Raw genomic sequence first — 16,157 nt, 5'->3', positions numbered from 1 at the left:
TTTTGTCTGGTCCGACAGACAATGAGAGAGGTTATTTTTTGCTGCTGCTTTTTGCCCTTTGAACTGTCATCCTTTCTGAAACTTCATGAAACACGACTTGATTGAACATGTTTATAGGGAACAGCTATCCAGTTGCCTGTCATTTTCACTGCCTTGTTAATTTAGAACAAATCTCTCCTACAACAGCATTGCTTACCCACCTTGTGATATTACTAAAGTATTTTCCTGCTGCCTTAGCAATAATCCAGCAAACAAAACCCTTCTCAAAAAACGAATTACAGTGGTACCTCAGGTTACATACACTTCAGGTTACAGACGCTTCAGGTTACAGACTCCGCTAACCCAGAAATATTACCTTGAGTTAAGAACTTTGCTTCAGGATGAGAACAGAAATCGTGCTCCGGCGGCAGCGGGAGGCCCTATTAGCTAAAGTGGTGCTTCAGGTTAAGAACAGTTTCAGGTTAAGAACGGACCTCCGGAACGAATTAAGTACTTAACCTGAGGTACCACTGTACATCTTTTAGATTTGCACCAGTATTCTGCCCATTCCAGTTGCCAAATTTGACATCTTATTTCCTTTCATTATGTTACTAATAGATTTTTTTTAAAAGAAACAATGCATTTCTAAAAATGGAAAGATTTTCATGGAATAATATTTGTTTGAATTTTTTTCTACACATCACTGGATAGAACGATTTTCCATGTTGTTATACCATATAATGACATTTTCATAACAGATAAATGGAATAGTGGTATTTTGAAATACACTGGTTGAAGGCTTCTTCTGTACCTGGATAAATGCATGTGAAGAGATAAAAATTACCAATGTTGGACTGCATTCCTATAGCAGCTTTACAACCATCTGTATGGACAGAGTTCAGACCAAGGAATGGCTCTCCAACCATAGAAAACCATTTCCAACGTCACTGGTAGATAGATTCCTAGATCTCCTCTCTCTGCATTGTATAACTGCAAGGGGATCTAAAGGCATGATCCAAACACATCTCATGAATGTGACACTATATTTTAAAATATAGTGGATTATTTGTGACAGATGGGATCAACGCTTGCTGAAATGTTAGCTTTGTCGCGGTGCTTTTTTGGCTTCTTAACACAGCAATAATGGGTGTCACTATTAAAAAAATGTGAGTGGGATAACTTCTGGTTTGGTGTTTACACGGTTTGACGTGGCTGCCTTGTGTGAAATCACATTGGTCTACTACTGAAAGCAGAATTCGGCCTTTTTATGTGTGGCGGGGCATTCTGTAAGGCTGTGTTTGAAGATAGCCATATTGTCTACACTCACACCTCATGTTACATCCGCTTCATGTTACGTTCTTTTGTTATGTCCCACGGTGACCTGGAAGTACCAGAAAGGGTTACTTCCAGGTTTCGCTGCTCGCGCATGCGCAGATGTGCAAAATGACGTCATGTGCATGCACAGAAGTGGCGAATTGCAACTCACGCATGCACAGACACGCCGCTGCGGGTTGCATTTTTTCCATGTTGCGAACGGGCCTCCGGAATGGATCCCGTTCGCAACCAGAGGTACCAATGTACTTGCTGTTTGATACAAAAGTAAGGACACAAGCTGTATTGCTTGCTTTCAGGGTGTGAAAGTGGACAGTTTCGTTGTGGAAATGGACGCTGTATCCCCGCCGACTGGAGATGTGATGGAGCAAGGGACTGTTCGGATGACTCGGATGAAGCGGGCTGCCGTAAGTGAAATTAAGCTCATTCAAAACGTGTGTGTACCCATGCCCTGTTCTAAAAAATAAAATAAAATCTAGCCGTTGCTATTAGCGTAATGGCTACTAGCTTAGATGATTTAGAAAAAGATGAATTCACGCAGGATAGATCTACCAGTGGCTGTTAAGCCACAATAATTCAATGATTGTTTTTCCCTGCCCAGAGACTGTTGTTCTTGTGTTCTGCTTGTGTATAGTCAGGTCTAGTCAGGCTAGTCCCTGGTTGAAATTATCAATTTGTCCCTTGACACGGGGACATTCCCAGGGGAACTGAAGGAAGCAGTGGTGTGTCCACTCTTAAAGAAAACTTCATTAGATCCCTTAGACCTATCCAATTACCGCCCAGTTTCAAATCTTCCATACCTGGGTAAGGTAATTGAGAGAGCGGTTGCTGAACAGCTTGGTAGGTTTCTGGAGGAAACATCGGCATTAGATCCATTTCAGTCCGGTTTCCATCCTGGTTTTGGGACGGAGATGGCTCTGGTTGCCCTAACAGATGATCTCCGTAGACAACTGGATCGAGGCGGGTCAGGACTGCTGATCCTTTTAGATTTGTCAGCAGCCTTTGACATGGTCGATCATGATCTTCTGGACCACCGCCTCGCAGACGTGGGGATACAGGGCATAGCCCGTAACTGGTTGTGCTCTTTTATCTCTGGTCGGGGACAGAGGGTGGCACTAGGGAGGGAAATGTCGTCGCGCCACTCCTTGGTGTGTGGAGTGCCGCAAGGCGCAATTCTCTCCCCGATGCTTTTTAACATCTTTATGCGCCCCCTTGCCCAGATTATCCGGAGCTTTGGGCTGGGCTGTCACCAATATGCTGATGACACTCAGCTCTATCTGCTGATAGATGGCCACACCGACTCGGCCCCGAACACACTGACCAGATGTCTGGAAGCTGTGGCTGGATGGTTTCGTGGGAGCCGATTGAAACTAAATCCTTCGAAGATAGAGGTCCTATGGCTGGGTCGGGATGGCATGGGGATGAGGGACCAACTCCCTTCTCTTGCGGGAGCCCAATTAATGCCATTGCCTTCCGTTAAGAGTTTGGGTGTAATCCTTGACACCTCCCTTTCATTGGAGGCGCAAGTTACAGCAACAGCCAAGGCGACATTTTTCCACCTTCGCCGCATCAAGCAGTTGGTCCCTTACCTTTCCCGCCCCGACCTGGCCACAGTGATCCATGCGACGGTCATCTCCAGGCTTGACTACTGTAATTCGCTCTACACGGGGCTGCCCTTGAAGCTGTCCCAGAAACTCCAGCGGGTACAGAATGCTGCAGCGAGGCTCCTCACGGGGTCTCTGCCATGGGAGCATATTCACCCAGGGCTTTTCAAGCTGCACTGGCTCCCGGTGGAGTACAGGGTCAGATTTAAGGTGCTGCTTTTGACCTTTAAAGCCCTTCACGGCCTAGGACCCTCATACCTACGGGACCGCCTCTCCTGGTATGCCCCACGGAGAGCCTCAAGGTCCATAAATAACAACACCCTAGTGGTCCCAGGCCCTAAGGAAGTTAGATTGGCTTCAACCACAGCCAGGGCCTTTTCAACTCTGGCTCCGGCCTGGTGGAACGCTCTGCCTCATGAGACCAGGGCCCTGCAGGATCTGATTTCTTTCCGCAGGGCCTGTAAGACAGAGTTGTTCCGCCTGGCCTTTGGCTTGGAGCCAATTTGATTCCCTCTCTCCCTCCCTTTCTTTTTTCTTTTCCTTCTCCTCCTGCGATGAGGCTACATTTTAATATTTTAATGTTCCATTATTTTAATGTTGTATTTTATTTTTGTTTTTAAGTTGTAATCATTCATCTTGTTTTTATTATTGCTTGTAAGCCGCTCTGAGCCCGGCCTTGGCTGGGGAGGGCGGGGTATAAATAAAAAAATATTATTATATTATTATTATTAGTCATGTTTAGAAGCAGAATGGTGGACCAGGTGGACCTTTGGTCTGACCCAGCAAGGCTGTTTTTACCTTTGTGTGGAAGGCACTTTAACCACCCCTACCCTTGTAGCCTCTCAGACTTTCTGCCTTCTTCCAGCATGTGGCATAGTGAGCATTGCTGCACTTCTACAATTATGCTGAGAACTGCAGGGAAGCAGAGAGTGCTTACTGAATGGCTGGAGACTATGGAGGACCTCAGCACAATGTTTGTAGAGGAGCTGCATAGAAAAAGGAGATGTAGAACCTTATTTAGATTGGAGTCTCTCAGATGTCTAATAAATGGACTCTACAATTGTCCCATGATGTCATCATACAGCTTTATAGATTTGATTTAAGTGATTTTATTTAGCTTGTGGACTGAACCTGGTTGCTTGACATGCCTCCAGTTGGGCTGAGATAAGGGGGAAAGACTATTAATTCAAGGAGTAAAACCGTAAATGGAATTTGTCATGTTAGAGTACTGGTTGATAAGTGCTTCTATGTAAAAGTCAACACCCACATGGGAGCATCCTCCTCCTCCTTGTCTCTCTCTCTCTTATTTCAGAGAACTGGGGGTGCTGAGGGAGGAAGAGGAGCCCTTGTTTCCTTAACCCTTGTGGGATGACAGATAAAAGCTATGTAATGGAATAGCCATAACTCCCATTTGTAAGAGGTAGCTGTGGACTGGATGGCAGAGCTGTTGGGAGAGGGAGGAGAGATAGCTTCATCTGAGATGCAGAGATGTGAGTCTTCTGTTTATCGGCAGAACTTAGACGTTTCGAGCTAAGACTTTATCCAAATAAATGTAACCATGTTTACCCTCCAGTCAGTAGAGTTATCTGATCTTATAATGGATGTCTAGGTCTTATTGTGAGGTCTGTTGACTGGTTGAATCAACTGAGTGATTAAGACTGTTATATATGTTTCCTTCTGGGTCTGTTTTGCTTTGGCTTTCTCTTACAGTCTCCCATGTCTACAGTCCCCCTCCTCTGGCAATCTGCACAGAATTTTGCTTAATGGTTGCCATCAATTTGATTTTAATTTGATTTTAATTAATTTTATAATGAATGTTTTTAGAATGTTGGATTATTTTGATTGTTGTTAGCCGCCCTGAGCCCAGCTTCGGCTGGGGAGGGCGGGATATAAATAAAATTTATTATTATTATTATTATTATTATTATTATTGGATTATGACACATTGCCAGCAATGAGGGCTAGGTGGTAACATGAAGTGTTAATTGAGAAGAGGTGCAATATGAAGTCAGTTAAAGTCAGAATAAGACAGGCATAGTGAATGCGGAGGTGTTTAAGGTTTAAGAAGAGAAGGAAGTTGCTTTCCATCCCTTCATGGTATGTTTAGGGAATTGGTATTTGTAGGACTCTCTGGAACTGGGTATTCCAGGACTCTGGGACACACATCTGTTGACTATGATGTCTGCTCCCTCATTCACCTGTTTGACTTACAGAATGGTATGTTGGCATTGACAGTGTGGCTCTATTTCCTTATTAGAGATCACCGCTGGTTTATAAGATAAACTGAGGATAAAACTGGAAAACTTTGTCAGAGGCAAATTAAAGTTTTTGTCTCCGTTACTGTGACATTGGAAAGGTGTCTTCCAGTCTAGCCCAGCCAAATGGCATGACAAAGCTAGCATACCTGCACCAAGAGCATATTGTTAAGACTTGAAGCCATTTTAGTAGCTAAATCTCTTTATTTACCTAACATCCAAGCTGGTGGTTTCAAACATTATTTGCTTACCCTCACTAGCACATCCCACCTGTGAAGGAAATCAGTTTCAGTGCCACAGCGACGGAGAGTGCATTCCTCTGCCATGGGTATGTGATGATGAAGAAGACTGTGAAGATGGCTCTGATGAACGTCAACAATGTCGTAAGTTATGAACTAGCAGTGACTCTTATAGCTCAGTTGTACAGCACGAATGTTTTGTATACAGAAGGTTCCATGTTGAATCCCTGTTGTCTCCCAGGTACAGCTGGGAAAGACTCCAGTCTGAACCTTGGAGAGCTCCTGCCAATCAGAGTAGACAATAGTGAATTAGATGGACTAGTGGTCCAATCTGATAGAAGGTAGCATCCTATTTTACCCATTAAGTGACCTTTCAAGCCTTTGTTGATGGGTGGGTTGATGGGTGGGTTTTTATCTTCGTAAGTTGCTTTAAGACTTTTTGTGGAAAGAAGCTAACCTTTGGACTTCGTTTTAGGGACCTTAACAGTGCAATCATAAATTCAATCCAAAACTTAAGTGAAATGGGAAGAAGAGCAACTAACCTCACAAGAGTTGCTAGGATGCATTTGGATGGATAAAGAAGTGCAATTACTTGCCCTGAAGTTTAGGGTCCAGGAGGGCTTGTTGTGGGTTTATGTTCAGACAATGTTCAAATTTTCCCTGTGCTCATGTTATTCACAGGAATTGCTAAGTCAACCCAAATTCTGCTCAGATACTCACTTTCTGGGAACTAATTTCCCCAGTTGTGCTGCAGATCAAGATTTGGACTATTGACCAAGGATAAGACTTTCAGATTATTATTATTTTTAGCACGCTCTAGAAGAGAAGACAAGCTCACCTTGTTCTTTGTCCTCATCACCCTTTGACTAGGGGCTACTGCCACAAATAGTTACACATCTACTAAGGAATAAGTAAAGGGCAAAATCCAGGCATTTCTAAGCCATCACTGGACTAAATCATGACACTTGCTTTAGTTTTGCACGTCTACACATTAACTCAAGACCTTTGGGAAGTGGCTGTAAAGCAAAGTCCTGCTTCTGTTTTCGAGTCATTTTCAGGAAGATGCACTTGTTGCTTGCTGTGTGTGGTCACCTAACTATTGTACTAGAGAGCAAGCCACACTTTGGACACTCGCAAAAGGTAGCCCAATGTTACTCTTTCCATCCACCCACAGAACCATAAGCATTAAAAGTGACCTCAAAGACAGTCTAGTCCAACCTTCCTGTGATACAGGAAACCTACTGTTACAGCAGTATCTCTCTCACCTGGCCATTGCACCACAGTGAACAGGGGTTGTTCATTCTTCTGCTTCAGGCTGATGTTTAGCGGGTTCCTATGACTGAAGGGGGACACAGGTGGCGTTGTGGGTTAAACCACAGAGCCTAGGGCTTGCTGATCAGAAGGTTGGCGGTTCAAATCCCCACAACGGGGTGAGCTCCCGTTGCTCCATCCCAGCTCCTGCCAACCTAGCAGTTCACAAGCATGAAGTGCAAGTAGATAAATAGGTTCCGCTCCCACAGGAAGGTAAACGGCGTTTCCGTGCGCTGCTCTGGTTCGCCAGAAGCGGGTTAGTCATGCTGGCCACATGACTCGGAAGCTGTACGCCGGCTCCCTCAGCCAGTAAAGCGAGATGAGCGCCGCAACCCCAGAGTCGTCTGCGACTGGACCTAACGGTCAGGGGTCCCTTTACCTTTACCTTTATGACTGAAGGATATTATCAGTGATAGTTGATAAGTAATGGCTGCAGCCAACTGCACTTGGTTTGGATTTGTTCATGAGAAATCTGACTGCAAATCCCTTCTAAGGCTCTGAAATGTTCAAAGTGAATCCATCTGCATACAACACAGCCATAGTGACAGCGTTGTTTTTTCCTGTTCAGTTTTTGTTCTGAGAGCGAGGACACATAATTCAAGTATTCGCAGGGCATCCTTTGCAGTAGGCATGGTGGCAGCAGGTGCGCCTCCAGCTGGTGTTTTATCTTTTGTGATAAAACTGAGGAGAGAAGTGACTGATAAGTCCTTGGACCACCTCATAAAGGAATCGAGTTTGCAAGCATAACACGAAATTGGGCGACAGTGCATCTTTGGAGGCATCCGGATTGGCACAGTTTGGAACCATCACACCAGATTTGGCAACAGTATATTCAGAGCCTTCCAAATCTGTGCTGTTTGCAATGGCTTGGTCTGCCATCTTGATCCAAAATGGCACCCAATATCAAGCGTAGATGAAAACTGCCTCTGCCACCTCAGACAGACAAACCATTTTACAAAATACATAGTAGAAAATAGAATAAAGTAAAAAAAAAAAAAAAAAAAGGATACAGAGAGAGAGATAGGAAACAGCTTCAAACAAAAAAAGTAATATTTTTTTCTCTCTATATAAGTGATGCACTTCTAAGCAAACTGTGTTTTGCAGCTGGGCGAACATGCTCCAGTCAGCAGTTTACATGTACAAACGGACAGTGTATCTCAGGAGAATACAGGTGCGATCGAGTCAAAGACTGCACAGATGAAACAGACGAGAGAGGCTGCCGTGAGTACTTTTCAATCTTTAGCACTAGATTTGGTTTCATCCCTTGTCTCGCTGGCATTTTAATCAATTTGTAAGATTAAGAGGTTTGTTGATGGACAGAAATGGCCACAATATGCTTCTTGTTATCAAAATTTCATTGCAGATTCTTTCATGGATTAGTGTTGATGCTCTTATAACAGCTACATTGTTTTAAGACTTATTACCTGAATTATTGCTATGTTGTGGGGTATGGTTTGTAAGAATCTCTCCCTCCCTCTCCCTCCCTCCCTCCCTTCTTTTTTTCTGATGCTAAACAAAGAGATAACAGCCCAAAGTTAGCATAAGCAGTTTGATTTGGAAAAACAAGTATATGCAGTTGGGGACACCAGCCAGAGGTGGGGCCTACCATATAGTGTTGAACTCTAGCTCCCATCAACTGCAACCAGCAAGGCCAGGGGTCAGGGATGATGGGAGTTGTAGTCAAGCAACATATTCTGGAGGGGCACAGTTTCCCCATCCTTGACATAATCTATGGACTTAGACTTTTGGGTGTAAAACAAACATGTCAAAGAACCCCGTTATTCAAATGAAGATCAAGTACCTTTTATTTGGGCTGCAGAAAGTGAAATGCTTCTTTCGCAGTTTGATACAGAAATTGAGCGAAGGCACTGGGAGTCATGTAGAAGTGCTAAAGCACTAGGTGTATAGGAGCCAGAGACTGTGGGTTTCAGGAGCAAAACCAGCCTGCTGTGTCCGCTGTCACTGTGTAGAGTCCTTCTTGAAGGGTCCTTGTTGAATGATATTGTTGTGTAAGAAAAGGCTAATTATAACACAGGTCTGAGGCTGCCTTTTTCAAAGGGATGCTTATTGTACTTTTAAGCTACTCTCAGTTTGCTTTTCTGGCATAGCTGACAGATATTGAGAGTGAATTAGTTTTGCCATGAAACAGGTTGTGAGGCAGGTGCCCCCCACCTGCCTAGGACATAACCACATATTGTTTTCTCCGGAAGTAGGTAACAAAATCTAGGCCAAAGTAAACATAGGGTGCTGGAACCTGTGGTTGTCAGGTGGTGAGCCACCAGCCACATCAACCTGCCATTCCTGTTTTGATACCCACTTTTGTAGTGTTTGGTGATAGCATTTCATACATAGAAGATGGGGTTTGCCATGAGTTCTGCATCTGTGACAAGTGATATCCATAAAACAGCTGAAGCTAGAAGTTGAAACTCATCTGTAGTGGTATTTAATATATATTTTTAGAACCACTGTGAACATATAGCCTGGCCTCAGTACTTGGGAGGGCAAGCTGGAAAAGAAAGTAGTCCTCTTCATCCCCTTAGCTCAGCATTTTCAAACCTTGGGTCTCCAGCTGTTGTTGGACTACAACCCCCATCATCCTCAGCCAAAGCTCAGAGATGGTGTTAGTGGTAGCCCAACAACATCAGCAGACCCAGGGCTGGGTAAGGCTGCCTTAGCCAATTCCCTACCGGATTGGAATATTCTGCAACTTTATCTATGAGGCAAAAAACATTTGAATGGTTTGCACATGGAAAGATCGCATTTGTGATGAGCCAGCAGCCTTTTACCCCTTTCATTCGCTAAAATCAATAACGTATCCAAAACGGTAAGCGGTTCAGACACAAACTGGAATAAATGGCATCCAAGAGAAGCCAGCTTGGAATTTCCCCATGTAACAGAACCACAGACAACCTCAAAGACTATGAGTATGCCATCGGCGCTAAAGACTATGAGTATGCCAGTGGTTTAAGGAGCCAAGTACTAGGGCTGGAAAGAAGTTTCATATCTTGGCAAGTGTGGCCTTTATAGGAGAAAACAGTTTTTAATGTGCCTTTGGTAGAGGAAAACTTGATTACTTGAAAGCATGTTTTTGTTTCTTCTTTTCTCAATGATTAAGTCTCTGGGTGGATGTGTCCAAACTAACTTCTTTCCCATTGTTTCCACACCATCTATGATTTTCACCCTTTTGATTGACAAATGAGGGTCAGCCCAGCTAGTCATGACAAGAGTAGGCTAAAAAGAAACGAGCAGCAGAGAGCTTATGGGGATTACAGTGTAATCGTGGACATCTGCTTGCATCATTTGCTTATTAAACATGGACTCTGAGTACCATGCCTTATTGCCTATTGTTCATTATGGCCCCGTGTTATCCTATGCAACAGTGTTAACTACCAGAGTGGGTATGACAAACAACAACAATATTGTGTGTCGTATTTCTGTGAAACAATTTACATACGTACATTAGACCAAAAGTGGAACCTTAAGGATGTTAGTTTGGACAAACCACTCTGTGTTTCCCAAAACTGTAGACAAAGGTAGTCTATAGGAACATAACTATTAATTGTGGAACTTCTGAAAGATGCATTATGAATGGGCAGAATCTCTACTGCCTTCCTTACCACATTCTGCTTCCTGCCCTGATATTCTCATAGGCCTGTGATAAAGGTTTTTCTTCCCTCTGGTCAATAATGAATCTCCAGTAATGATTTCCATTCACCATTTCTGTGAGTTCTAAGAACGATTTCTCATCAACATGCCTTAGAGACAGTTCATTTATCTAGCAGAATTCGGCCACTGTGGTTCCTTCCAGGTGTTTTGGACTGCAATTCTCATCAGCAACAGCCAGCATAGACTATGGTGAGGTATGATGGGAGTTGCGTGGCGAGTTCCCGCCTCCCACCAGCAGAAATAAAGACACATGACGCAGATATTTAAGGTTAATGGGTGAAATTAGGCCACAACTTTATTGGTTACAGGTAAAGAGCGGTATTGGCTTAGGCATTGGTCCTATCAGACTGTCCGGCTTCAGCCTGCTTGCTTGAAGACCGGGAAGGGTTAACACCAGCAGGGGGAGCCCTGCTGATGCACATCAACCAGGGACTCCCCCAGGGTCACCTATCGGGGGCGTGCTTTAGGCCCTGACCTCCATAGGCTTTGGATGAGGCAACGCCCCGGAATCCTTTACCGGACTACCCTTCAATATTTGGGGGAGGTGATGGCGCTCCCCCCCCCAACAGATCTGCATAACAATACCCCTACCAATACCTAACCGCCAAAACCAAGTGAATTGTGATGATTAGCTACGAGGTACGTGAAAAACCAAATGGCCGGTGCCAATTTGCCAAGTGGAAAAAATTCCTACCAGGCCCCTTAACGGCGACCAACCGAGGTCCATAGCAAGGTCAAAAGGGAACCTAAAGGGCGGGCGGGTGGGAAAACCTTACCAGCTGCGGGGGCCCAAAGAGGGAGATCCCGGGGCCGCGCCTGCCTTAAATGAGACAAGGCACGCCCCCCCCCAAGCCAGCCAATTGGCTGGCTTGGGAGATGACGCTGCCCGAGGATTCCCCTGTTCACATGGGGCTGGAAGCCAGCTCCGCCCGTGTGTTGGTGGCGTGAAGCCCGCAACACCACCTCTTCCAGACGTCAGAAGTGGCTTTGTAGTCCAGCAGCATATGAAGGGCACCGGGTTGGCTATGCTTCAGTCAGTGGATTTAATTGAATTCTGTAGTTTTTGCTAAACTTTGTCAGTGAAGCACGAAAATTAAAGTGTAAAAGTTCAAAAGTACTCTGTTTAATTTTAAAGCCCACTCCCAGCCAAATCAGTTAAGTGGGCCTGTCATTGCTTTAAGGTGATTAGTTTCGCACAGCAGTGTGGGAGACCCAGGGTTAATGCCTGATCTCCGTTTAGTAATCCTTGGACCAATAAATCCTGGGATTGTTACAGAGTGGTAGACTCAGCCTTGGACTGAGGGAAGGCTTCATATCTTTCAGCAACAGTCATTATGACTAATTAAAGGGTTGGTGTTGACAAACCTTCTTAATCAACAGAAGGGAGGTGCCTGTTAGTGCGGGGTCTTAAAAATAGGAGCATTGCGCTGATTATGGGAAACCTAATGGCAGCGAATAGCAAAAGTGTGTTAATGTTTTGGAGGGCATACAATGTGGATAAAGTCACAAACAATATGGGCCCCTCATAGCTCTCTTGTACCGCACTCCGTTCAAAGAATCTTTCATGTGGCAGGATCTTCAGCCCTGGAAAGATCTGTCTGCACAGATTTATTGATGCATCAAGGCCATTTAATAGGGTTCACTAATAGAGCAACGTACACCCCTTCTGCAAAATCCCTGTAGAAAAATGTCCCCAATGTCATGAGGCATGTGACTGCCTGTGACTAGCTTCTGTATAAAATTCTCTTGCAAAAGCCAGTGGACTGGGTTCAGCTATAATGTTCAATAGAAGTGAAGATAAATAGCAGTGCTTTGAAGTCAGAATTAAAGAATGGGACCCATGAACGAAAATACTGTCACCCAATAAAGACGAGGAGAGCTTTAAGGGAACGAGCTGCTGTTGAAACAACTCTGAAAATGAAGACATACAGAATTTGGTTTCTCCAGCAGAATTTGAAGAGCCTTTATTCTATTTGGCAATTGGCATTGCTGGAGGGAGGTTTAACTGTGTAGGAGATAAACAATGTTTCTGAATGAGGTATGATATTTAAGAGATTGGTCAAATGCACAATGCTCTGCAGTTACAGGCAAAGTAAAATGGAACAAGCAGCTCGAAGGCCACAGCCCATTTTACTGCTAATGGGATTAACAGCAAGAAAAAACTACCCATGCAAAGGCTAAGATAAACATCAGACCAGTGTTTCAGCTCCAGTCCATTTAATTAGTGTTTCTGCTTCATAAAAATAATGGTTTTCTCCACTTACATAAATGCATTGCTCTGATTTAGAATCCTGGCTTCTCTCTCAAGAACATTTCAGATAAAACCATTGTGAAGAATGTAGAAGGAAAGCACGGAAATTAGCGTGGGTCTAATTGCCTTACACTTAAAGTTTCCCTTAGTTTTATAGGAGCCATTTTTAATCCCATATTTCTTTCATGCTTTCCTATTAACAAAATGTAACCAAGCTTCAACCCTATTCCCCACCCCAGCTGAAGCTCTGAAACTCTAAAACGCCTGGTCTTTTGAAGATTGTAGCAGCTATTATTACAGTCCTGTTCAGACTTACCTTACATGCATCCTACTAGCTCAGGAAAGTACACATTCTGCCTCCATACAACCCAACCCTAACCTGATTTCTTGACACCTGTAATTTGCCATTTTTATGGACAAGCATCTTAATGCACCAACTATGACTTACTATTTTGCTTCTGCGCTGTGCTGCTAAACTGTAGGGAAACTGTGGTTGGGCCAACACATTTTTGCTATGTGAATCAGAATGCCAACTGATGCCCAAATTAACTATGGCTGACGCATAGTGTGCTGGTGCATGCTGCTGAAATCGTCGGTGTTTTGTTCCTCCTCCTCCTCCTGCTGCTGTAGATAGTCTCTAGGACCAGGCACAAATCCAAGCATCATCAATGGCAAAGGAATATCACTGCTGGCATTTTCCACTTTGGGGGCATGTTGAGCATTCCCGGTGGTTTTCATGCTGTAGTAGCTGGAGCCCTCAGCTACACCAAGTTGAAGATTGGCCGAAGAATGTGTTAATGAAGCATTTCAACGGCACTGTCTACAACACCACATATACGTGCCACTGTCTCTGGAGCAGCTAGCAGCTGTTACAATATTGTCAAGATTAATCCCATTAGCCCCTAATGACCAGCTGTCCCTGATGATTATCCTGCCCTGGGCTCATAAGGTTTTACTATGGTTGCTTCATTTAGACAATGATTTAGAAAGACAATAGGAAACGTTGGAACAAAAAACTGCGCTTTAAAAATGAATCTGAAATAAAAATCTTCAAATGAATTAAAATAGTAATAGTTAATGAACTATGGCAAAGATTAAGGGGAAACAATGCTATTGTGGTTATAGGTTCTGCAGCTCTGCAGTTGCAGGTACCCTTTGTTTGCAAAGCTTGAACCAGAAATAAGAAGTGAATGACAACATCTGAATTCCCCCAGTCATCTGAACATGGGGAGCTGTATTTAAAGAAATTTTAAACTCGTTGGTGAGAGGAGATCCTACACTGTGAGATCTTCCATTTGGTCAATCACATTTCCTTGTGGTGCTGAGAGAAGTAGGAGTGAGTGCGTGTACTAGCACTTTGCCCCAAACTCTTCCTAGGATTGTTCTGGGTAGGGCCAGCCCTACCATTAGGCAGAGTGAGGTTGCTGCCTCGGGCAGCTGATTTTGAGCATTGTGAAATTTTGCTGTTTGTTAGTTAGCAAATCACTAGTTATTTAATGTATTGCTGTTCTATATCTTCTGCCAGGGAGGAAGAGAAGTGCTTGGGTGATTTTCTGCCATTAAGTGTTAGAATAACTTGACTGGCCTTGGATACCATACACCTTGGCCTCAGTTGCCATTTGCTGCTCCGTCACAGACAGTGAAATGTCTTGGGTTGGTTTTGGTTCTGGGGAAGAAGTAAAGAATGCCCAAGCGGACTTCATAGATTTCTTACAGTCTTGGGAAAACTGGTGGATGATTCAAGAGCTCAGTGGCAAAGAAGGACGAAGACGGATGTCTCACAAAGCAACAAGGAAAACAAAATTAAGTGACATAATGAACAGCCGGGAGGGGAATAGATGGCCCTTAGATTAGGCATAGGCGACCTTTGGCCCTCCAGATGTTTTGGCCTACAACTCCCATGATCCCTAGCTAACAGGACCAGTAGTCAGGGATGATGGGAATTGTAGTCCAGTACATCTGGAGGGACGAAGGTTGCCTATGCCTGCTTTAGATGATGATGGACCACAATTTCCAAAGATCTCTGATCATAGGGCGTGGTGATTGAGGCTGATGGAAGCTGCAGTCCATCTGCCACCGTTGCTGATGTATAGCCTAACTGTTTCCTCTGATGCATTAGAGTAAAGCATCTTTCCCCTTGCAGAGTACCCAACGTGTGATCAGCTATCGTGTTCCAATGGAGCATGCTTTAATGCAAGCCAACGCTGTGATGGCAATGTGGACTGCCGAGACGCCTCTGATGAAACCAACTGCAGTAAGTACTGCATATGCACACCATGGAGGATTCAACTGGTGTGCTTGATCATAATAACCAAAATGCTGGCATTTCTTTTTAGGCCATGTTCATGTGTTTGTCCTTCTTTTCAGCTCGTGGATGCTCCAATGCCCAGTTTCAGTGTGGAAATGGAGAATGTATACCCCGAGCCTTTGTTTGTGACCACGATGATGATTGTGGAGACAGGAGCGATGAAAACTCTTGCAGTACGTCAGTCTTCACTTGGGCTTCTTTCACTACTTTACAGCTCAGAGATAGGGAACTTGTGGCTCGTCAGTTGCTGTTGGACCACAACTCCCATCATCCTTGATAACTGGCCATGCTGGATGGAGCTGATGGGAATTTGAGTTCAACAGCATCTGGAGGGCCACAGCTTCCCCATACCTGGCCTAGAGGCTGAGCTTGAATTAAGCATGAAATGTACTGTTTAGAATATTGGACAGCGTACCTGTGAGTTTTACCGCAGTGGAGCAGGTTCACTCAAACCTGGACCATTTCAAACGTGTGTGTGTGTGCGCGCGCATGTACACTGAAGATTGATGATGCCCCGCTACTGAAATCCCTAGATGGGACATATCTCTGTCAACATAGCTAAGCTCAGTAACATGGGACAAAAATTCTTCCTACTTGTTGCTTTACGGTAGGTTAGAAATACTGGGGATGTTTTCCACTCTGTGCTCTTGGAGGTAGATTCTTTGAAGGAAGATTTGTTTGGGGGCTGGGATAGAAGGTACCTCTGCTTCTTTCCTAAAGACAGTCTTTCTCCTGCCTTTGTAATGTGTGGTTGTGGGTCCCCTCCTGGTCTGCTCTGCTCTGCTCTACTGCTTTCATCCAGTTCAGATGTCCATGCTCCTGCTTGCAGGCTTGGTAGAAAAGAAAGAAGTTAAGAAGGCAGCAAAAGCATTGTGCACGAAACCTTGGTGGTCTGAGCTTGCTCCAGCAAGTTTTATTTCCATGTACATATGTCTATAGTCCAGGGAGGTAGTGTGAAAAGTTTGGCATATGGGGAGTTCTTTATTATTATTTTTTTGCTGTTCTCTTCCTCAGCATATGCAACTTGTAAAGGGAATTTCTACACTTGCCCAAGTGGTCGCTGTATTCATCAGAGCTGGATATGTGATGGAGATGATGACTGTGAAGATAATGAAGATGAAATAGGATGCGGTAAGCAATGAAATAAACTGGCTTCAAAAGTAGTGACATTTGGAAATGTGACTTTCCTGCCCCTTCTGGGTGATGATTTAT

The 16,157-nt window shown here is 44.2% G+C and overlaps 1 protein-coding gene across 1 annotated transcript in view; it reads left to right on the top strand.

Moving 5' to 3' along the window:
- Positions 1-16,157, top strand: part of LRP2 (LDL receptor related protein 2) — a 141,942-nt gene that overhangs the window by 28,762 nt on the left and 97,023 nt on the right. Inside the window, 6 exon segments of the mRNA XM_081023121.1 lie at positions 1,611-1,718; positions 5,431-5,553; positions 7,825-7,941; positions 14,781-14,891; positions 15,005-15,118; positions 15,960-16,076. Coding sequence (XP_080879247.1) covers positions 1,611-1,718; positions 5,431-5,553; positions 7,825-7,941; positions 14,781-14,891; positions 15,005-15,118; positions 15,960-16,076 — 690 coding nt within the window.

The sequence above is a fragment of the Podarcis pityusensis genome (genome assembly GCF_964106645.2).
Source record: "Podarcis pityusensis genome assembly, chromosome: 1".
Lineage (NCBI taxonomy): Eukaryota > Metazoa > Chordata > Lepidosauria > Squamata > Lacertidae > Podarcis > Podarcis pityusensis.
Note: the sequence above shows the minus strand (reverse complement) of the source record. Positions and strands in the feature narration are given on the sequence as shown.